The 22,343-nt window shown below is 38.8% G+C and overlaps 3 protein-coding genes across 5 annotated transcripts; 2 read left to right on the top strand and 1 right to left on the bottom strand.

Moving 5' to 3' along the window:
* Positions 1 to 628: 628 nt before the first annotated feature.
* tk1 (thymidine kinase 1, soluble) lies at positions 629 to 6,097 on the bottom strand. The gene is made up of 7 exons (XM_032563761.1): positions 5,210 to 6,097; positions 5,055 to 5,086; positions 4,376 to 4,489; positions 3,273 to 3,366; positions 2,138 to 2,227; positions 1,347 to 1,466; positions 629 to 1,234 (listed from the first exon to the last, which is right to left on the bottom strand). Exons 1-7 carry the CDS (start codon positions 5,288 to 5,290, stop codon positions 1,055 to 1,057), a joined length of 711 nt encoding a protein of 236 aa, XP_032419652.1. The 5' UTR covers positions 5,291 to 6,097; the 3' UTR covers positions 629 to 1,054.
* A 118-nt stretch (positions 6,098 to 6,215) lies between these two features.
* afmid (arylformamidase) lies at positions 6,216 to 13,254 on the top strand. The gene is made up of 11 exons (XM_032563760.1): positions 6,216 to 6,358; positions 8,140 to 8,230; positions 9,400 to 9,504; positions 9,580 to 9,628; positions 9,704 to 9,789; positions 9,876 to 9,948; positions 10,064 to 10,161; positions 10,269 to 10,347; positions 11,689 to 11,824; positions 12,044 to 12,148; positions 12,486 to 13,254. Exons 1-11 carry the CDS (start codon positions 6,332 to 6,334, stop codon positions 12,513 to 12,515), a joined length of 879 nt encoding a protein of 292 aa, XP_032419651.1. The 5' UTR covers positions 6,216 to 6,331; the 3' UTR covers positions 12,516 to 13,254.
* Positions 13,255 to 14,882: 1,628 nt separating this feature from the next.
* On the top strand, positions 14,883 to 22,232 carry cant1b (calcium activated nucleotidase 1b). 3 transcript variants are annotated; one of them, XM_032562388.1, is made up of 5 exons: positions 14,883 to 14,998; positions 17,300 to 17,848; positions 17,926 to 18,066; positions 19,040 to 19,243; positions 19,896 to 22,232. In XM_032562388.1, exons 2-5 carry the CDS (start codon positions 17,359 to 17,361, stop codon positions 20,264 to 20,266), a joined length of 1,206 nt encoding a protein of 401 aa, XP_032418279.1. In that variant the 5' UTR covers positions 14,883 to 14,998; positions 17,300 to 17,358; the 3' UTR covers positions 20,267 to 22,232. The 3 variants fall into 3 exon arrangements, with proteins under 3 accessions (XP_032418279.1, XP_032418281.1, XP_032418280.1); XM_032562390.1 differs by having other exon boundaries at positions 14,906 to 15,068; XM_032562389.1 differs by lacking the exon at positions 14,883 to 14,998 and adding an exon at positions 16,210 to 16,476.
* The last annotated feature ends 111 nt before the right edge of the window (positions 22,233 to 22,343 follow it).

Genomic DNA, 22,343 nt, shown 5'->3' with positions numbered 1-22,343 from the left:
TAGAATCCTGAGATGTCAGAGAAAGTAAGTTTTCTCCAGTTGTGTGGAGAAACCAAGCACTGCTGACTGAAAGAATGTCACTATGCTTTGTCTCAATAATGTCTAATTGAGTAAAAACTCAAACTAAAACTGTGGAGACTGAAGTGGAGCCACATTTCACTCAGCTAGCTGCAGGCTAGCCACACCAGCTATTTAACCCTCAAGTACCAGCTAATTATATTTTGAAAATCACATTTAACATTCTGCATTTTATATTTTTAAGATAAAGTTCAAAACGTCCAGTTTTGTGTGATGTTCTCCTACAGTACATTACACAACCCAGACTTTAAATGCAGAACCGATGAAAACCACACCCTGTAGAGGAGGATGAGAGCAACTTAAGGGTAATTAGATGAGGAAGTCAAAATTTGTTTCCATTTCACAGACATGACATTTTCGACCCTGCTCACTGCAAACCAGCGGCTCACTGCAGTGTGGTGGGTCGCTAAGATTTAAACCGTTTATTTTTATCCTCACGCTGCTGCGGTGAGGAGTTAGATTACACATCTCGGGGTGAAGAGGTCAAATGAAAGTAAAACATGTTTGAGGTTCCTACAGCTACTGTCAAAAATACTTAGACACAAAGCAATAAAAGTGTCAGTTCTGAGTTTATTATACAATTTCTGACTTTAAGCACAGAATAAAACAGATGTATTCTGGATTTGAGAGCAAAATGTGCATTTTCCTTAAAGATAATTTAAGATTTTATAGCCGGCGAGGCAAATACCACAGTAAAAAATATTAAACTAAAAGGCACAGATGTTACCTCAAGTTATTAAACAGTAAGTTGTTACAAATTATGCAAAGATATCAAGTGCCTAATGTTTTCAAGTATCCAAAATGTCACGTCAGACAAAAAAATGTTAGAATATTGAGTCGCTACGTTAATTCATCACAAAATCAAAACACTCAAAAGAAGAAAAACAAAGAAAATTGGACACACACTTCTCACACACAGCAGATTGTTCATTGTTCAAATTCAACATAAGACTGCATCAAGTCTTATGTTTCCTGCTCAGAGGTGCAGAGGGGAGAACAGTTTCCGGGGAACGTTGGGGTCGGCGAGTTTTCCCATCGGGACGTGAAGCGGCGTTTCATTCCTGACAGAGGGGCTGTTCTCTTTGTCCACCACCAGACCGCCGTGGCACTTTCTGCACACCGCCTGATACTTGTCAGCACCGCCGATCACTTCCACCTGTAGAGGAGGAATGAATCCGGTTGGGTTTGATAATGAGATGTAGTACAATCTGCTCCATCTAGACCAAAACTCATTGAAATGATCCGGTCCGTTTGTCTGGTCTCCTCACCTCCTTCTCTGCTCCGAGCCTCTTGGTGTAGGCGGCTTCTTTGTAACACTGCATGCAGACGGCGAGGAGCTTCACCACACTTTCTGCCAGAGGAACCAGGTTCAGGATGTTTCCAAAAGGCTGGAAGGACAAGCGTTCAGTTTGAGAGAGAAAAATCGTAAAGGAAGACGCAGAACATCTAACAGGTTATAAGTAGCATCATCCTAAATATAAGAAAGAAACGGTACAAGCTAGCTTCCGCGCTAATGTATCAAGCATCGTCACTCAGTGATTCTGTGTTTAACTGTGTCCTTTTCCTGGACTGAGCCTTAGATAGAGAAACTGATGTCTGTAACTATTTATTCAACGTTTTAACTGTTTTTGGGATATAATGCGATGGCATCTTAGTAGCATTTTCAAAGAAATAAAATGCGGTCAACATGCCAACTCTAGAAGAACAGAAAATGACTGATAAAGTCGTCAAAACCAAAAACATCTGGACATCCAAACAGGTGGGAACATAGCTGATCTTTCTTTATGTATAATTGCTATTTTGTTAATACAAATAAGAAAAAAAAGAGAGGCAGGAAGAAACAAACCGCAAAAGACAGCATAGAAACATTACCTAGCACTAAAAGCATGGCGACTTAACAGCATTACAATCACAAGAAAGGCACTATTGTGTGTGGAATAATGAGCACACTCGTTCATCTGCTGTTGCAGCCGATTGTTTGGATTCTGCCTTAAAAAAGAAAAAGAGTTCATTGTGTGGGACGTTTTGTGACATCTGCCCAGCATGCGTCAGCACCCACCTTCCTCTGGAAGGTCCCATCCAACGCAGCCACGATGACCGTCTTCCCTAAATTGGCCATCTCCTCACAAAACTCCACGGTGTCTGGAAACTACATCCAGGGAAACGCAGCAGATCAGATACGGGTTGTTTGTCTCACTCACATGAAGCTCAACATTTTTAAACTGCGTGACAAATATCACCGTTACCACAGAAATACAGCAAAACAAGCCAGTTTGCCCATAGAAAGTGCATTAGGATCAGTGCTTCCTAAATCCACCATGTTTTCTTTTCTAGACGAAGATGAAGCGGCAGATGGTTGATCATTCCAGTGAATGGATTTCACCTGTTTGTCTTGAGATTATATTTGCTCTCACTTGGTGCATTATAAATAAAAATGAACTAACCTATATTACAAATATCTGACCGAAACCAGGAAAGAGGCAGCGTAGATTAAAGTTACAATTTGATTTCAGTTTCAAAACAGCTAAAGACAAAGTTGACGCAACATGATTTAAATGCTATTGCAGTGTAGCACCTTTAACACATTCAACTTTTAAACATGTTCTCCGTCATTTTGTCTTCGAGTTCTCCTCCCATCCGTTTGCTCGTCTCCGCCTTGTGGTTTTATGTCACAATTCACCAGATGATGACTAACTCACTTCTCGATGGTTGATTTCACAACTTTCTGCAGGAGAACTGGCACGCTCTGGTTTGCACAGTTTGTTTATTTCAGCAACATTGGAGGGTTTTGAAACGTCTGAAGTCATGCCACGGCATCTCAGTTGGATCTGAAGGTGTACTTTAACTAGGCCAGTCCTAACCCTTTGTTTCCAAGTAATTGGAAACAAATTACTTGCTACCCATGTGCCATTGGAGATTAAGGTTGCTGATGAATGGAGATTTAAAAAAAAATGCTGCCCAGGTCCCGAAGCAGCAACAGAGCCCCAGATCATCACACTACTACCACTGTGTTTGACTGTCAGCGTGCTGTTCTTTGTCTGAAATGCCATTTCAGTTTTACGTAGTTTACTTTCCAAAAAGAGTTACACTTTTGTGTCGTCTGTCAAAACACAAAGATGTCTTTCTTCCCCAAAGGTGTTGATTTCTATTAAGGTGATTGAAGGTTATAGGAGATTCTGTGCAAACAAACTTACAAACTGTCCTTCATCAATCCCAATGACGCAGGCCTTCAGAGCGGCGGAGCGAACGTCTCCTAGGCAGGTGGCAGGCACGGCCTCCATGGTGATTCTGAAACGGCAGCAAGATTCAGCAAAAAAAAATGTTTCATTATAAAATGGAAACTCGAGGATTTTTCTGCCTTTAGCGTTCTGAAACAAAGCAGCAGTAGTTGATTTTTAAATGCTGAATTTTTGAATTCAGTAACTACAGCTATGACGTGGCAAAAAACAAAACAATTTATTAAAATGAATGAAATTTACAAAAGAAAATTAACATGTGGTCAAACAGTACATATGGAAAAAATATGAAGGTGTGTGTGGTTTTATCTTAATCAAAAGGTTGCTGTTGTTTGTAAATGCTTCATTGTTCATACCGCACAAGGATGATTTGATGCAGTTTATTCTGTCATCTTTTACTAAAAATGCACCAGGGATTGAAATCAATTGAAGGTCATGAACATACATGTTTGTATACAATAGTTAGAATATTTTCATTTTTTTCGTTTTGATGGAAAACTACTACGTCTTAGGGGAGACGGTGGTTGTAGTTACGACTGGATCGTTGAGGTCAGACCTCAAAGAAAACCAGATATCGTCTTCGGCCAGGAAAAGCCGGGTCAGTTTCTCTCTGCTTTTTATTTGACAAGCGGTTCTGTGATAATGGAGTATTAATAACTGTCAAATTTAATATTTGTTATTAAGCATATTCATTTTAATCTAGTGGTCAGTGACATACGACAGGAAAAGCTGCTGTGATTGAAGAATATCACCAGCAGGGGTCAGCTCAGGCTCAGTTATTCCTGCCAAACTATTTTCATCAGCAGCCACTGACTTCTGAACTTTAAGCTTTATGCATAAAGCTATCATTTTTTATAATAATAATAATACATGCATTGTTGTACGCAAACAAGGAACCCAACACGCTGAATCTCGACTGCGTTATAATTGGGTGTATTTTTTTCCTGTTTTTTCCCCTTTTAGCTGTGAACAGAATAAATCTCATATTCTTCATCGCATCAAGTTTTATACTCATAGATAAAAAAATATTTGTAAAGTAAGAAATAAAAACAGTAGCTTACTTGTCATGTGTGGCCACACCCGAGTCTGAATACCGGATGTCTTTGGCATATTTGATGATCAAACATTTGTACTGGGCCACCTGGAAACGGCGCACTCTTCTCATCAGTTCAGTGCTGCAAAATTATTCATTAAAAGCAGAATAATTAATACTGTGACCAAGACACTGGTCAACAAAGACATATTAGAATTGGGACATTCATTTACATAATTATGCAGCACAAGCATTTATTAAATTATTTTTGATTCAACTATATAATAATAATAATATAGCTGTACTGTGAGTAACAAGATCTGAACGTGATTATTATATGATGGCACTAGTTTAAAATTTACTGAATTTGGACTGAAGTGTCTGGAGATTACATTTGTTGTAATGTAGTGCAATCTAAATAAATAAAATATAAAATATAGAGCTTTTTTTAAGTCCTAAAAAACTTGCCAATTTGAATGTAAAAGCATAACAATTGTGTGCTTTGCACAAGAAGGATGTGAATGAATGGGAGTAGAGTAAACAAAGCAGAATTGGCGGGATGGTGATGTTTAAGCGGAAATCAAAGCAAAGATCGTGTTTCATTCTCATTTTGAACACTGCGGATGGGCAAAACTGAACAAGTACGTCGATTAAAGCAATGTAAAAATCACACACTTTGTGGTAAGAGTTATAAAAGAATAACTCACCTTTTGCCTGAAAACATCGGCCCAAATATAATCTAAAAACAAGAACATTTGTGTAACTGTTAAACTGAGGAAGAGGCTTAGATTCCGTTTTACATCTACAGCTGAATTTTACTCAATTTTTGATACATTTTAGGTTTTCTCCAGCTGATACGAACCTGAATCTGTCCTTGGGATTTCCTCGGTGAGTTTTGTAGCCTGATTGGACAAACTGGCGAACCGTAGAAGTCCATTTTCATTTAAATACACACTTAATAATATATTACAATAAATATAAGTTAAAATAAAAAGATGCTATGCTCCTTGTAGTTGCTAACAAAGGATGTACAGAAAAACTTTGAATGCGGCGCGCTAATGTCAGCCATTTATTCGACATCTCCACCAATAGCCTTATTGTCACGTGTCACTACGGACCAATCAGCTTCAGCTGTCAGCTGCAGCTGGGCAGGCTCCCGCCACTCCTGACCAATCAAATTACAGAGCGTCTTCACCCCCTCCTCTGCTTATGACGTTTTTTGTTTTTTTTTGTGGTGGGAATTGAAGATCCTTTCCAAGATCCGATTCACTTGGCACTCGAAAGAACCGGATTTTTTCCGCTCTCGAATTAATTCTTATCATCGTTGCTATTCTCAGATAGATGAATGGATTTTAGCGTGTTAATCTAATCCCTTTACAGCAACTCCCAGTAATCCTTACAAAGAAAAATCACTTAAAAGAGAAACTTAGTGTCTATAACAGAAATATCTGAAAAATGCATAGCAGCTAAAATAGGACACAAACAATGCAACAGTAGAGGGTGATATATCTGTTCTCATAATTTAAGGCTTTGTAGAAAATCTATATAAACAACATATCATTTACAAGGGTTTGGACAGATGCCTTGTAGCAAGAAGGTCATGGGTTCAAATCGCAGCCTGGGGTCTTCCTGAATGGATTTGGCATGTTCTCCCTGTTCATGCAACAATACTGTTAGGTTAGTTGGTCTCTCTAAATTGTTGGATATTAGATCACATTACATTCTCAGTTCCTGAAATGCAGCTGCAAGTTGAGAAGAGAACAGAAACGGCCACAATCGTCTGTTCCTCTTTTGTTTTCTCTTCCCCTGATGTCCAAAATCCAGCCTGATAAAACACTAAGCAAAAGGTGTTGTGCAGCTGATTCAGCCGTGAACAATGTGTGTTTACACAGCGAGACTCTGCAGTCTAAAGATCAGATCCTCAGCAAATGGTGGTCACATTTATTCCTTCGCAGCAATCCGAGGTATTCTGTCTAAGTAAACGATGCACTGGATGGAAATGGAGAAAGACGTAAGAGTTTTCACTTTATCTGTTTGCACTTTGGTTGCTGACAGGAGATAGAACATAATGTGAAGCTGGAGGAGTTCAGATCACTATGTGTGATTTGACTGTTTAGAGTTTTTTTTTTTTTAAAGAAACAAATAAGGTTTTCATTTTCATTTGACTAACAAAACAAAGAGAAAGTTTTATGATTGTGATATATTTATTTTAAATTTATCAGCTTCGACGACCGTTGAGCAAAGATTCCCAGTGATCAGACCGATGACTTTGCTCAGTGTTTTTATTGGATCACACAGATTGCACAGCCATGTGACTCTGTGGAGTTCAAAGTATACATTTTGTAAAGTAAAAAAACGGTAAACAGATGGAATCACTTTTATCCCAAAAAAGCAAGAACTTTTTTTTTTTAAAGAGGAATATAAATAATGAAAACATCGCTACGAGAAAATAAATAAAATATTTTAAATAATTTTTTAAGACCGTTTGAATTCTTCTCAATAAATGACAATGGATTATTTTAGTTGGTTGAGAATCACCTTGTTGGAGCTAAACAAAAAATTTGATCCATACCATGTATTACTGATGTCATTTTTTTCTAAATAAAATAGAAAAAAATTTAATAAAATGTGACAGAAAAAATGCCTGAAGTCCTGAGTTACAGTTGTCTCTCTGCTGAGTATTCCGTTTTGTTTTGTTACGTTACGTTTTGCTATGTTATTCTGTCATGTGTTAACACAAAATTCATCCTTTCAGTTTAACAGCTTTTCTGCTACAGTGACTGATAGCTTGAAGATAAATGGCTTACCAAAACAAATAACTCAATAACCTGCACTTAGGTAATGTTCAATGACTAGAAAATGAAGGACAAGCAGCTAAAGCAGACACAAAATCTCCCAGGGACCCTTGGGGGGAAAAGTAAAAGTTTAAATAAACATTTTGACATGTTCCAACAAAAGTCAGGGCCAAAAGACAAAGTACTTGCTTTACTATGGACACGAAGATGGACTTTTTTTTTCTTTTTTCCTTCTATGGACAACCGTATTTTCAAAATGTCCCAAACAGTGTGAAGAGGCGGCTTCATTAAAGAAAATAACTTCTCCTCAGTCCAGTTGTTGGTCTTCCTGTTGAAGTTTGTGATGATTTGAGAAGTGGCCGATTTGGGTGCAGTTTTAGTTGCAGCAATAAGTCTTTCCTGTGAAACTTTTTTGGTGCAAAGAAATGATGAAAGCAAGTTTCCTCTGAGGCTATCACAAAGAAAAGAATTTTCTTCAAGCACCACTCCCTTTAGATTCAATCATTCTGCTCATCTAACTCAGTGAGTAAGACATAGACAAAACAACTTTATTGCCTCTTCAATGATAGGATTATAGAAATGATTGTAGCTCACTTAGTAGCAGAACTAAATGAACCTGCAAATGATGTTTCTGTCATTAGAGAAAATGTTAATTAACTTTGCTAATAAATTAATTTATAAACTTTATCAGATTGAGTATTTTAACAATACAGACCCATTCCACTCTGCAAACAAAACGAACAAAGAATAAACAAATACGGCAACATTTTTATCTCTGTATTTGAAAAGTATTATTATTATTATTATTATTATTATTATTACTATTACTATTATTATTATTATCAACAACAACAACAATCGCATAAAAATTGATACATGCAGTTTGGCCGTGTCGTCAGCAGAAGGCGCTGTTTGTTGTATATATTCCTCCCTGCCTGGCGGTGTGCCAGGTCGCATGGCGGCGGAGCGGCTCACAACAGTGTCTTTCTGTCAATAGGAGCTTGAGAAGCAGTACTCACCCAGCAGGTGGTCTCACAGGATGGCGGCAGACGACGTAATCAAGGCCCACGTCAAGGCTCTGAAGGAAGGTTTGTTTGTTTGTTTGTTTACCGGCGACACGGTAACTTTGTTTTTAATCTGGCAGACCGACGGGGCTGTCGTTTCGGAGCACCGGTGTTGTGCTCAATGTTGTGTATCCGTAAATCTGAAAGCCCCGTCGGATAGTTATGAATGAGTTTGGAAGTTTGAAGCTATGTGTGTGTGGGGGGGTTTTTTAGGCAATGAATGTGATTTTGTTAGCTTAAAACACGCTAGCTTAGCTGAAACATGGCATGTTTAGCTACACATGTCTAGGTTTTTATTGTTCATAAATCACATAGTTTGGAATTAACAGCAATTGTATATCCACAGTTGGGTTTAAATGTTTACCACACACATATGCTACATACATGCTGTTTCATATATTACTAAGAGACGCACCATTAAAATATGACTACATTATATTATCTTCTGTTTTATTTGTAGAGATTTAAAATGTGTTTTTATTGAACATCTAACGTAGTAAGATGCTCAGGAAAAGTCTTGTCCACCAAATTGTAAAATTTCATTGCACGGATTTTTTTCCCCCCAACCTGTCACAGTAAGAAGAGCACAGCTCTAATGATTGGTACATTAATTCACAAGGAGATGCTACACTCCAAGGTAGCTTTCTTGAAGCCTAAATCAAGTTGACAGGTATTGAAGGAAAACCCACACCTCTCTCTTTCCAGTTTTCTTACATGTTCTTCTCAGTCCATGATGGATATATTGTCTCTTTAGTGCCATGGTGCGCAGCTATAGTGCTTGGGTTTCCTTCAGGGGTGTTCAGGACAAATTTTCTGGACAAATGAAAGCAAAATGATGCTATTTATGGTGTTCCCTCTGAAGGAGTGACCTCGTCCCCACCGTAACCAGTCTGAAGTTTAAAACCTGGTGGAATATGTCGAATAATGTGTTCACTGACCAGGATAACTACTGTTAGCAGTGCAGGCTAATAATAAGCTATTTCTCTGTTACTTGTGCAGCCAAACACTGTAGCAACATGTTCACCAAATGTGGTCATATCATGTCGTTTGTTAAAAATGTAATAAATACAAACCATTTAAAATTATTTATGTTCTACATATTTCCCATGTTGATTATGAAACGTTTGATTTCAAGATGGATTTTGCATCCTTTTCTTTTTCTTTTCAATTTTTGAATCACGTTTTCTCCTCAGGTACAGAGCGAGCCCGCAGTCTGGCTCAAACTTTAATCAATGTTCCGTACGGAGAGGGAGATGGAGAGAAACTGGACGTGTACATCCCCAAGACCGCCTCTTTGGGTATGGAGCTATGTGTCGGATGTCCTGAATCGACTCCCGGATAACTAATAACCGGCTGCATGTTTTCTCTCTCAGACGTCAACCTTGTTATTTACATCCACGGAGGCTACTGGCAGTTTCTCAGGTACCGCTTCTTACTCAATGCTTTATTTTCCAATGTAATTTAAGACATCAAGTTAAAAAAAAAAAGTCTTTGCAGCAAAGAGGAGTCTGGATTCATGGCTGTCCCACTCGTTGATAAGGACGTGGTTGTGGTTGCCGTTGGCTACGACATTGCCCCCAAAGGTAGAGTCATTTCTGATCTGTAGATGAAACGATAATCTGAGGAGATGGGCTGGAAATGTCAGCTGTGTGCTGCGCTTCCCTTTAAGGTAACATGGATTTGATGGTGTCCCAGGTTCGCAGGAGCGTTGTTTCTGTCATTCAGCAGTACTCTCACATCAGGTAAAAAAAAGATATATTAATAGTAAAGTTTGGAGGTCGTTCACCATGGTGGACGTTCTTTTCACTAGAATCAACTCCAGTGTGTTAAATAAGCTCTCTGTGGTTCCTTATTCAGCGGTCTGTACCTGTGTGGCCACTCTGCAGGGGCTCACCTGGCCGCTATGGTGCTCTCCACCGACTGGTCCCAGTACGGCGCCACACCAAACATCAAAGGTAAGTCGCAGAGGATCAGGCTGGGCTTACTGGTGCCTTCAGAAAGATAGGCTCAGAAATCTCCGGTTGATTTTATTTGTTCACTGTCGCTCTAATTTTCCTCCAAGGTGCTTTCCTTGTGAGCGGGATATACGACCTGCTGCCCGTCCTGTCCACGTATGTCAACGAGCCTCTGAAGATGACGGAGTAGGTTCCATGTGCTGGTCTGTTCTGACTTCCTGGAGTAATCACACATTGGGAAAAAATACATTTTTCTACAAACACAGAATCCTTGTTGCACACTGTTAACTTTGAAACGGCTGACATGGATTGATTTTTGCAGATAAGTAGGCAGATAATTTAAACATATTCTAATGCATCTTATGGAAAAAGCTTTCGGTCTGTTGGTACCAGGAAACATTTATTCCTAAAAATCAACTTTTTTATTTCTCATAAAGCCTTTTGTTTATTGGGAAGCCTGTCACAATGATCAGCTAATTATACCATTAATTAAAATGAGCTTGATCATTTCTTTGTTATGATCAATATTTTTTGAAGGACAATTTTTATTTATGGCGACTTTATAATCCACTTTACTAACGGTTTCAGTTGCATATGGTTTTTATTTGTTTTGGGTTGTTTTTTCATTTTGGATACTTGAAATGTCTCCCGGTTCCACAGTGGATAGTTCTGTACAAAATTAAAGTTTGTTAGTCTTTGAGAGGGCGAACTTCCGTTGTTATGCCTTTATTAATATGTTGCATTATAAACAACAGTATTGAAGTTTAGCGCAATAATTTCTGGGACAATTTATCGTCTAGCAAAAATGTGCTGTTTTGTCAGGCCTGTCTATTATTCAGAGAAGGTTTTCAAAAGCTTAAAATGCAAATTTACCTGCTAGGGGAATCATAAACCAATGGTCCTTTTAAACAGATAGGTAATTATTGATAACTTTCACCTCTTTGTATAGTCCAGACAGTTTTAATCTATGGATTTCGGATTGAGTCAATGTATTCTGAGTGAGTTTAGAGTTTATAAAGATAAGCAATGATAAGATATGAGTTTCAGATTGTTGAATTAGCTAATTAAAGTGTGTAAGGCCTTCCAATTACTCAAGCTTGATTCGGATAATAAAAAAAAAGTAATCATAAGCTTAGATCTGGACACGATTGGTTGCTTTTTGAGATCTTCCAGTCGACTGGCTGGTTCTGCTTAACCGATTCATTGATTCTACATTTCTGAATCAACAGAGGGAGATTAAATGGAAAATAAACCAAAAAAAAAAAAGTGGTTAATCCCAGTTAATCAATGACTTTACTGTAGATGCTGAAAGGGTTAGTTTAAGGCTTATAAAAAGAAAACGCAGATCTGACTTTAGACGTTTTGAACTCCTGCTGTGATTTTTATGTCCCGATTCTCCTTTAAATTGTATTGACTGGGTCGTGGAGAGCATCGTGCGGGAAGCTGTGGTGGTAAATGTCACTGTTGGCGTCTCTGTAACTGTGCCGAGCTGGTGCCAGTCGGAGCCTCATTCCTTTGTGTCTGCAGGGAGGTGGCGGTGAGAAACAGCCCTAGCCAGCTGGTCCCTGAGCTCAAGCGATCCTCGTCAGGCTGTCAGATCGTCGTGGCTGTCGCCCAGAACGATTCGCCAGAGTTTCGCAAGCAGTCAGAGGAATACTATAAAGTTAGTGGCCACAGCCGAGAACAAATACTGCTGTGAATGGCGCAGGAGCAGCTCGTCAATTGGGACGTTTTCTCTGTTGTTCAGATTTTCATGCACGATCGTATTTATAAACGTATTTCTGCCTCATTCTGTTTTTAAAATATCAAGCTGCCATTCTGAAATTAAACCAGACATAGTTGCTCTTGTCACTAACTTCTCTTACTTTTGTGTGTCTTTAAGGCTCTGGAAGCAGCAGGACTGACTGTGACCATGGAGGATGTGGCGAACACAGACCATTTTAGTATCATTGAGCAGCTGGTAGACGGAGACTATCACCTGACCAAGGTACACGCTCCCCTCACTTTCTGTTACGTTGGATTTTGTCAATATGGTAGATTCATCGGTGTTTAGCTGGATCTGAACATGAGTAGCCTTTTTATTTCTTCACCCTCTTCTGTTGAGAAAAAAGGCAAAAAAACATTTAAGGAATTATTAAAAAAAACATTTAAACTGTACTTTATATTGTAACACAATGTAAGTATATTTCATGACAAACTGCTTTAGTCATCTATGGTTCAAAAATCTGTTGAAAAATCTGAACATGTTGGCTTTATAGCTTGTAACTTTCGCTTGTAACGTCAAAGCTGTAACTCTTTACTTTAATGCTTTCATTTCTCTGTAGCTCCTCCTGAAGATGATGGGGAAGAGCTGAAGTTCAACAAACCTCTGATCAGTCCCAGTTCACCGACAATGAGAAAATAGGCATTTCTTCAGGGTTTCACTGTGGTAAATGTTCTTTTTTTTTTTTGTTATTTTGAGATCAATCCAGGTGACATCAGTTGTTCTGATGGTTTAGTTTACATTATTTACAAATGTTCGTCGTCAAGACGTCCTAACTAAGCTTTGGATGTTTGGAACACCTTCGCTTCACTGCAGTGCATCGTGGCAGAATTCACTTCTCAGGCTCAGCTGCAAACAGGTTGCTGGACTACTGTGAACGTTGTTGTTGTGATGAAGCATGACACCATTAAATATTAAATATTTTTGAGTGGACTTTTACTTTTGACTTATTTCCGTCTGGGCAAGTCTGACTGATTATTGCTGTTTTCATTTTTCTTTTTCTTTGACAAGCTTCAGTAAAAAGTAACCGCGTATCATTCAACGTGAAGGTAGCGTTTTCCCCGAACCTCCAGCTCTACGCTGAGATCTGACCCGGGGGAATCCTGACGCAACACATGATGATGGTCCATAGCTGTTCCTGATCCTGATGTATAATTGCAGAATTTTGATTTCCAAACATGAGGTTTTGAAACTGAGATTAAATTTAAACTGTAACAGTGACACTTTGATTTGCACTGCATATTGTAGCGTTGCACATTGTTGAACAATATTCACACCATGTTCTGCTTATCATTATTGTAGAATACAATAAATATTTATATTTAAGATAACATGTGGTCTGTTGTTTCTGGTTTTCCAATTCAATGACTCATCATTTCATAATAATTTGAGAGTGCTCATTACCTTTTAATCCAGCTGAACTGTGACCCAGAGAATAGTTGGTTTGTTATTGGTTGCATTGTGGATGCTGTCTGTTCTTTTTTCGAGAGACTTTCAGTGTTTGAGTTCAGTGGTCATTCCATCAGTTTTTTTTTTTTACTTGTAATTGTTAATGTCAGACTACTTAAAACAAATCTAATGAAACTGTAATTTACCAAACTACTTTAAATATTACTGTGTGTTTGATTTGTCTGGGAACGATGTCAGACAAAATGAGGTTTGTTACTGTGCTTTTACAATCTGTTGATAACCCTATTCTCTCTAACTGTCCACCTAACTATGGATGGAACATAGTCGCATTGTGTATTGTAGAGGAAAACATCAGAAGAAGAAAAACAAATACCGTATTCCTTCAACTTTTTAGATGTTTTATGTGCATGGAAGCCATATTTAATCGAAACTTGGCAATTAGGCTAACAATTCATTTAAAACAACGCATTTCTCTGTTTTAGTTATGCAAACATTACCAAAACATCTTCACAAATTATAATTGTATCGTATGATATGTGCCACTGTCACATGTGATAAATGCTTTATACCAGCAATGTTTATAACTTTGATTTCTATTTGTATAGACATTTGATATAGAATTCAGGGCTACTCTGACCTCTGACTGTCCAACCTGGTATTTCGACTTCAGTGGACTTTATATATATATATATATATATATATATATATATATATATATATATATATATACAGTACAGACCAAAAGTTTGGACACACCTTCTAATTCAATGGGTTTTCTTTATTTTCATGACTATTTATAAGGCAAGAAATCCCACTTATTAACCTGACAGGGCACACCTATGAAGTGAAAACCATTTCAGGTGACGACCTCTTGAAGCTCATCAAGAAAATGCAGAGTGTGTGCAAAGCAGTAATCACAGCAAAAGGTTGCTACTTTGAAGAAACTAGAATATAAGGGGTATTTTCAGTTGTTTTACACTTTTTTGTTTAGTGCATATTTCCACATGTGTTATTCATAGTTTTGATGCTTTCAGTGTGAATCTACAATGTCAATAGTCATAAATAAAGGAAACTCATTGAATTAAAAGGTGTGTCCAAACTTGTGGTCTGTACTGTATATATATATATATATATATATATATATATATATATATATATATATATATATATATATATGTTATATTTCTGACTGGGAATATAACAATAAATAATTATCTTGAGTACAAACAAAACATAGCAGCAAATCGTTGAGATGCTAACCACTATTAAAAATACACACCTTCAAACATCTTTAACAACGTTGATGCTTTCCTCAATAATCTACTGTATGAAGATAAAAAATCGTCTGTCCCTTTAATAATAATAAAAAAAAGAGTGATCTCAATTGAGATTTTCTGAATTTACTGATTTAATTTGTACTTTAAATACTAAAATAAACAACTACATTTTTAAATATTTTTGACAAGAATGACTTTTAAGTGTACGTTAGCTGTTTTTGTGTATAATTTATCAATGTGGCTGCGTGGAAACCCTGTGGACACATGTTTTGTTTATGACGTTACAGAGCCGTGAGGTGCCCTTTCTCTAGGGAGTCCCAGCATTTCCTCCGGTGTAGGAGGAGACTGTCACCGGCCAACAGGGCGTCGTGAGAAGCCTCCACATCAGGTGAGCTGCTGGGGCAGAAATGGGGACGTGGGTCGGGTAAACTCTGCAAGTTTGACGAGCAGCGTCCTTGGTGAGTCGGGGCGAAACGTCAACGTTTACTGTTGCTAGCTGATGTTAGCTGTGTGGCTAATAAAACGTCTGGAGGTGATGTCCGCTGTGTGACATAACTTTCCGTCCGTGTGAAACACTTGGACAATGTTCGGACATTTCGGCTTACGGTTTTAGGAGCTTATCTGTGTTCATTAAAAGCGGCTAATTCAGCTTTGTACTGCCAAAGTTTAAGAACCTTTAACCGGCTTTTGTAACCTCAGACTCTGGCTTAAAGTGGAATTGTTCCAATTAATTCTCTCATCATTTACACACGACAAAACAAGGGAAATAATGACGAAAAAGGAAAAAAAACCCAATTGACAGTTGAAATAGTCTAACATAGTTCGCAGCACAGCTGATTTGCGACATTAACTGTTGTGAAAGCTTAGAGGACGTCACTTTCTGCCCCGTTACGTAACGTAACGTCCCACCGACGTAAAGGAGTTAAAACCGCAGTTGACGCTATACTTGCGCCACACTTGAATATGAACGATATTTAGGTTTTTAAAAATCCCCTGTATGTAAGTAGTTAACAAAATATTCAAGAGATACTTCAAAAACTATTTAAGCGTATGACTATCTCTTCTTTAAAAAGGCAATTTTTTTATTTGTATCATCTTCAATCTTGATTATTATAGAGCACAGAATTTTTACCGTTCAAAATGCAATGATAAAACCAAACAATGAATAAAATATACATTCTTTTTCTTTGTTCATAGTACAGAAATATTGGAAAGGTTGTTGGGGTTCGCCATGTTGCATTTACTTCCTGAGAAAGAGTCTACTTTTATTTTTCATGTCCCTAAAAATACATTTGAGAGGATTTAAAGTGCAACTTTTACTGCATTTTGTGGGGAAAATTAATTTCACATCAATTTTTTTTACTTTTGCATCAAATTCGTCTTTAAGCTGTATGCTGTAGACTTTCTCTTATTTTGGCAGATTTCTCTTATTAACAATACAAATACAGTTCTTAATTCATTACTAAGAAATCCAAGTTAGTTTTGGCTGTGAAACTTGAGATGGTCTACAAGAGGGCAAAGGAAGAGACCTGCTGAAACCTGCTGAAATCAATTATTCATGCGAATACCAGGGCTGAACGAGCGAGTTTCTCTGAGGGATGTGCAGAGCAGAACGACGTGATGGTAGCAGCCTGTTCAGGGGACAGGAGGCGAAGGAAGGCTGAATAGTTTAATTCTTTATACCCTGTACAACAATGTCGAGTTTTGGCCTGTGGTGCAGGGAGGTGGAAAATATGGGTTATGTATTCAGCAGCGACAAAAAGCTCTTTTTTTGTTCTGTCAAGCCTTGCGTGTTCAGTTTAAAGAGTCGACAAGCGTGAACACGTTCAGAGAGAAGCAGCGGATGCACCAGGGGAATTATGTGACGTAAGATGATCTGTTCCACCCAGATGACTTCTTGGGAAATATTCATGTGAACCCTTTTTTAAAATCTTGTCGAATTTAGTCAGTAAATATATATATATATAAGTATACTTATTTTAACAATTTTAAGTTGTTTTAGAATTAATATTCTGCTTAGAGTGCATATATTTAAATGGTCAAATCTTGTTTAAAAGATTCAAAATGGGCTGGGCAAAGATTTGCCCTACTATTTGTCGCTGTTTGGAGTAACATGAAGGGTCACCTTGGCCCAAAACAATAACAGATCTCTTATTTCAGCAGGTACCACGTCTCTTTACCTATTTATCTAAGTTTCTGACGGCGATGAAACAGTTTGTTGAGAATAAAAGTCTGCTAAACTTTTTAAGTTCTCTTAAAGTACTTCACAGGAGAAACAATACAGTTAAATCAGAGAGTCAAGGGGAGAGAATTTTGTACAACAGATTAGTGTGAAAAATTATAAAATGGATAAAGTCATGTGACAAGTGTATAATCTTGACAGCAGTCATGTTAATAAATTAAGGCAGACAGCAGGGTAAGGGTGTGCTTGTTCTGTTCCTGATGGTTTGGTACGTTCGTGGAGCTCTGTTCCTGTTCGCTATGCGGTCTGCTCAGCCCAACAAAGCCCTGTTGTGAATAAGGAACAATAGGAACAAGAGCCCATTTTAGCAGCTTGCCCTCCTACCAGTGGCTATTCTTCTCCAGCTGCTATGAAAGCAGACTCGTACTTCAAAAACCTCAAACTTTTCAACTATTTTTTACATTTTGTGTAAGCCTGCTGATGTTCCTCCTTGTTCTTCTTCTCCAGGCGGTGGAAGTCTTCATCTCCAACCCACAGCTGGCTCCAGGGATGAACCCGACACTTCCATGAACTCCTTCGGTTTCGCGGTTCGAGGCCTCCCCTTGGCCTTGCCGTCCATGACACAGGCCACTGCCTCCGACCTGCGCTTCCATCCCAGATGGAGAGCAATAATCGTGACCGCCCTGCTGGCCTTAGTGCTCATGCTGTACCTGCACCGGACCGTAGGGAACACAAACACACCAACCAGAGGTAGTTTTCAAACTCACAGAGAGGAGGATGTGAGATCACAAAGACTCTCTTGGTGTCTAAAGAGGAAAAAGCCTTACAATGACACATACCCGTTGAGTCCACCAGAGAGGACACCGCACGGCATTCGCTACCGTATAGGAGTGATTGCCGACCTGGACACGGCGTCCCAAAGCTCCAAGGGTCAGACGTGGTTTAGCTACATGAAAAGAGGCTATGTGACCGTTTCAGAGAGCGCGGACAGACTGGAGGTGGAGTGGGATGCAGACAGAGTCACCTTGGAGAGCAGTCTGGCTGAGAAAGGACGAGGTATGTGGCTAAAATCCTGCTTCTACATACGGATGTGCATGTTCATGTCAATATGTGGTGCAACGCCGTGCCTGCAGGTATGGAGCTGTCGGAGCTGGTGGCCTTCAACGGTCACCTTTACAGTGTGGATGACCGCACAGGTGTGGTGTACAGGATTGAGGGGAGCAGAGCCATTCCCTGGGTGATACTTCCTGATGGCGACGGCTCCGTGTCTAAAGGTCAGTGCCAAGGCTGAGGAACGCCAAAGATTGATGACAATTCCTTTTAAGAAAAACAAAAACTGAACGTTTAGTCGAGAACTTTAGTACCTTCCAAATATATTCAAACCTCCTGAACTTTTTATGGACTATTGTACACACGAATATGCCTCAATCTAAACCGTTCCACTGTTTAGGTTTGTTGTCCTGTTTTAAGGCAAACTTCTGAGCTACTCTCAAGTCTTTTAGATCTTCTAACAGATTTTTTTTCCAGGATTGTCATGTATTTAGCTTCATCCTTCTTCCCTTTAACTCTGAGCTCTGCCTGATCCCTGTCAAAGAAAAGCACCCTCACATTATTATGTGTTATTTTTTTTGTTTGTAAATGATTGTATGTAAGGCAGGAACATTTGATTAATGTAAGGTAGGAACATTTGATTAGGGTCAGCCAGATGTTGGTGGTCAAAAGAGTTGTCTGTGATCGCTGTGCTGTTGTGACTCAGGTTTGGTAATGTTGTATATTAAGACGGCCTGTGGAACAGCGAATGCAGTCAGTGGTAAGGAATAATTTTTTAAGCTTACAAGACAAACACTGCTGATGTTATTGGACTTTCATAAGTTTTCATTCATAACGGTGGCATTGGGTCAACTCCCCCTGTTGCCCACCTCAGTAGCTTCAAGCTCCCACACAGGGTGATGTATTAGTTTCCGTACACTTATAGCCATTTGGATGTTTTATTTAGAGGTACCAGAGTACAGGAAGCTGACTGCAAATCCACAAAACATCACAGATTATTGTCTATTGAAAACTTGGAAAAATTGAGAATCGTCTTCCTCACTTTTGACTTTGGTTCTTTAGTTTGGGTTGGTCTGTCACACAAAGCCCCAAAGCAGTATATTCTAGTCTGTTCTTGAAGCAATAAGTTGAAGAGCGAGGAGTACTTTTCCAAGGAATTGTTTGTGATTATAGTTAATGTTTTCATTTTCTGTGCAGGATTCAAGGCGGAGTGGCTGGCAGTGAAGGATGAGCACCTGTATGTTGGAGGTCTGGGGAAAGAGTGGACGACGACGTCCGGGGAATTCGTCAACAACAACCCCGAGTGGGTGAAAGTGATCGACTATAAAGGTGGCGTGGAGCACGAAAACTGGATGCCGTATTACGCCGCCCTGCGGAGAGCTGCAGGGATCAAACCACCAGGTGCATGTCTGCCGTCGATACCGTCCGATGGTTGCGCTTAAAGGCTAAAAAGTGTGGGACTTAAACCTGAGCCTTGTGGAGCTCCAGTTTAAATCATACCGCTTTGATGAAGCATTACCTACATTTACAAACAGAAGTTCTTGTCAGGATTCATGTTTTTTCCTGAAGTCATGTGTTTTATGTTTTACTACTTTAATAGGGCTGGTTGAAATAAAGAGGTCAGTTCCTCCTCGTCGAGCTTGGTAGAAGCTCAACAACGGTTCATTCATTGGATTTAGGTGGAAAACATTTGAAGCATGCTGGCCAGTGGGGTCACCAGGGTCAAAGCTGCTAGACCACTAGCCAATTTCTGTGTAAATTAAACATTTATTAAAAATGTTTATTGTAGAAAACAGAATGTATAAAGTTTGTTTTTTTTGGATGCTTCCATTGACTTTATCTGACACAAAATGAAAAAAATGTATTCATAGAATAAGGATTTGTCCCGCTGTATTCAACATAATGACTGAAAGGTTGCTGTCTTAAGGTTCTGAATCAAGTTAATTCAGTTTTGTGACTGGAAACGATGGTCCCACTCACCATATAACGTGGACAGTTCGGTCAGCACCCTCAATGGGGTAAAGTGTAAATGAAATCCCCTTGCTCTTTGCAGGTTACCTCATCCATGAATCGGCAGCTTGGAGCGAGCGCCTCCAGCGGTGGTTCTTCCTACCTCGCCGTGCCAGCCACGAGCAGTACGAGGAGGCGGCCGACGAGCGCCGAGCCACCAACCTCCTCCTGTCCTGCCCCGCGGACTTCAGACATGTGACCACGCAGCGCGTCGGACCTTTTAACCCCACCCACGGCTTCTCCTCCTTCAAATTCGTTCCCGACACCGACGACCAGGTCGTCCTGGCTCTGAAGTCGGAGGAGGACGCAGGCAGGATCGCCACATACATCATTGCTTTTACACTGGACGGACGGCTGCTGATGCCCGAGACCAAGATGGGAGATGTGAAGTATGAAGGGCTGGAGTTCATTTGAAATGTGGCAGGGTGAAAGTTTCATATCGCATTATTATTATCATGATCGCATATCGCTAGAGAGCATCGGGATAACAACAACGGTAAAACGTTTTCTGAAAGCACAGGTGAAAGGTCAATAGAACAACTGTGAAAAATGGAAATCTGCTGATGTGTCCTGTCATCAAACACTAGAGTCAAACCTGCATCATCTCAGTGCTGATAGATGTTTTAGTTTTTTTTATTTAATTTTGGGAAGAGACCCGATTGGAGTTGAATTTATAATTAAAGGGAAGAAAGTAAAGTGCTTTTAAAACCATAATTAGGATTTACACCAAACATTAAAGCAAAAATATAAAATAGTTTTTTGGAAATATATATATACATAGTATATATATATATTTATATAAACAGGTAACAGTTGGTGACATGGCCAGTTTTCTAGTATTTAAAACATGGGAAATAGTTTGCTAGTGAGGCAAAATGTGTTTTTCCCTTTTCATAAGGTGCTAAATATTTTCTGATGATGGCATTCTTCATTACTGATCATGACAAGCACAACAGTCCTCTTCACTGTGGAGGATTTAATGTTGAAGAAAAAAATCTAATTTATCACCACAGGTATTTCTGCTTCACATTTAAAAAGACGGCTTTCGGTGTTTCTTCATTTTGCTTGTTTTATAGCTTTAGCTTTCATCATCAAACTGCATTTATACCAAGGGGTTTCAAGTCTAAATACTTAACTTAAATATACTACTTTAAAAAATAAGCCCCATGAGTGGAGATTTGTTCTTTTGAAAGGTTTGATATTTACCAGAGTCATGACTCTCTCCACACAAAGTAAGGCTTAGTGTTATCGTTCCATTGTCAGTCATTTCACAAATGTATCGTTTTGTTACTTTTTATGGCCATGTGTCGTTCTTATCAGAAGTTGACATACACTTATCTTGGGCAGAAATGTCATGAAATTGGGGCATTTAATGCTGGATGTGAACCTTAGTTCATTCAAATGGTTTGATTTCTTTGCACAGATTACAGACTTGATTGGGTCGAGGTCAGAACCATTCCAGAAGCTCGATATCGTCTCCTTTCACTCTAAATCGTGTTCTGATGTTTGCGTAGATTCATTTCCTGTTGGAGCCCAACTGTGTCCAAGTTTCAACCATTTAGTTGTAGATTTGAGGTCAAGATAAAGAATTAGGTGGTGGTCTTCTGTTGTTGTGTGTAATGCAACAACATGGCCACACAGCATGCTGCTGCCACCACCATACTTGACTGTTGCTATGGTGTTCTTTGGTTTGCACAAAGCCTCATCCAGAACCTGTTTGAGCCTGTTTGTTTAGTTACCATCCTGTGTGGATTGAAAGTAATCCATAGTAATTTCAGACGTGCAGACTCTTTTTTTTTTTTTTTTTTAAATGTCAAATATGTTAGTATAGTCACTCCACACTGAACAAACAGCTCAACGAAATAATTTGTTGGTACAGCATTCCTACTTATGATGGCTATACAAGCTTTAGACAGGAATTTTATTTTTTACATTCCATTTTCTGTGTTTGATGTGTATTAATTTGCCTTTAAATCACACATTATAAGCATATTACATTTGTTTTACTCAAAATATCTACAGCAGTGTAGCTTTTTTTTTTTTAAACAGGGTTTTTATATTCAGACGCAGTAAAAGCACATCTCTGTGCAGCGTCTCTCAGGGTTCAACAAATGGAGAAAAAAAAATAAGTGTCCTTAATCTTAAATCCAGTCCTGTTTGTGTTTTACTGCTGAGAAACATTGGACTTTGTCATGTTGTTTAGTGATCCCTTCATGTGTAGAGCAGACATTTTGGCACCATGAAGCACAGTTACTTAATGAGGCAGAACGTTTGTTGTTGCTGATCTTTGTGCATCTTTATTTCCTTGTCCAAAGTTTAACTTTTTTATGCTTTTAAAGCGAGAGAACAAATTAAAAAGAGCTATTTAATCAAAGATTAATTCTTAATATATTCCCATTGTCTTGTCTAAATGACATAAAATGCATTCTTTGTTTAATTGTCTTGGTGTGTGTGCGTGTGTGTGTGAGAATGTGTCGCTTTGATAAATGTC

Source organism: Xiphophorus hellerii, chromosome 5 (genome assembly GCF_003331165.1).
Source record: "Xiphophorus hellerii strain 12219 chromosome 5, Xiphophorus_hellerii-4.1, whole genome shotgun sequence".
Classification (NCBI taxonomy): Eukaryota; Metazoa; Chordata; class Actinopteri; order Cyprinodontiformes; family Poeciliidae; genus Xiphophorus; species Xiphophorus hellerii.
This window is presented reverse-complemented; position numbering and strand designations above follow the sequence as displayed.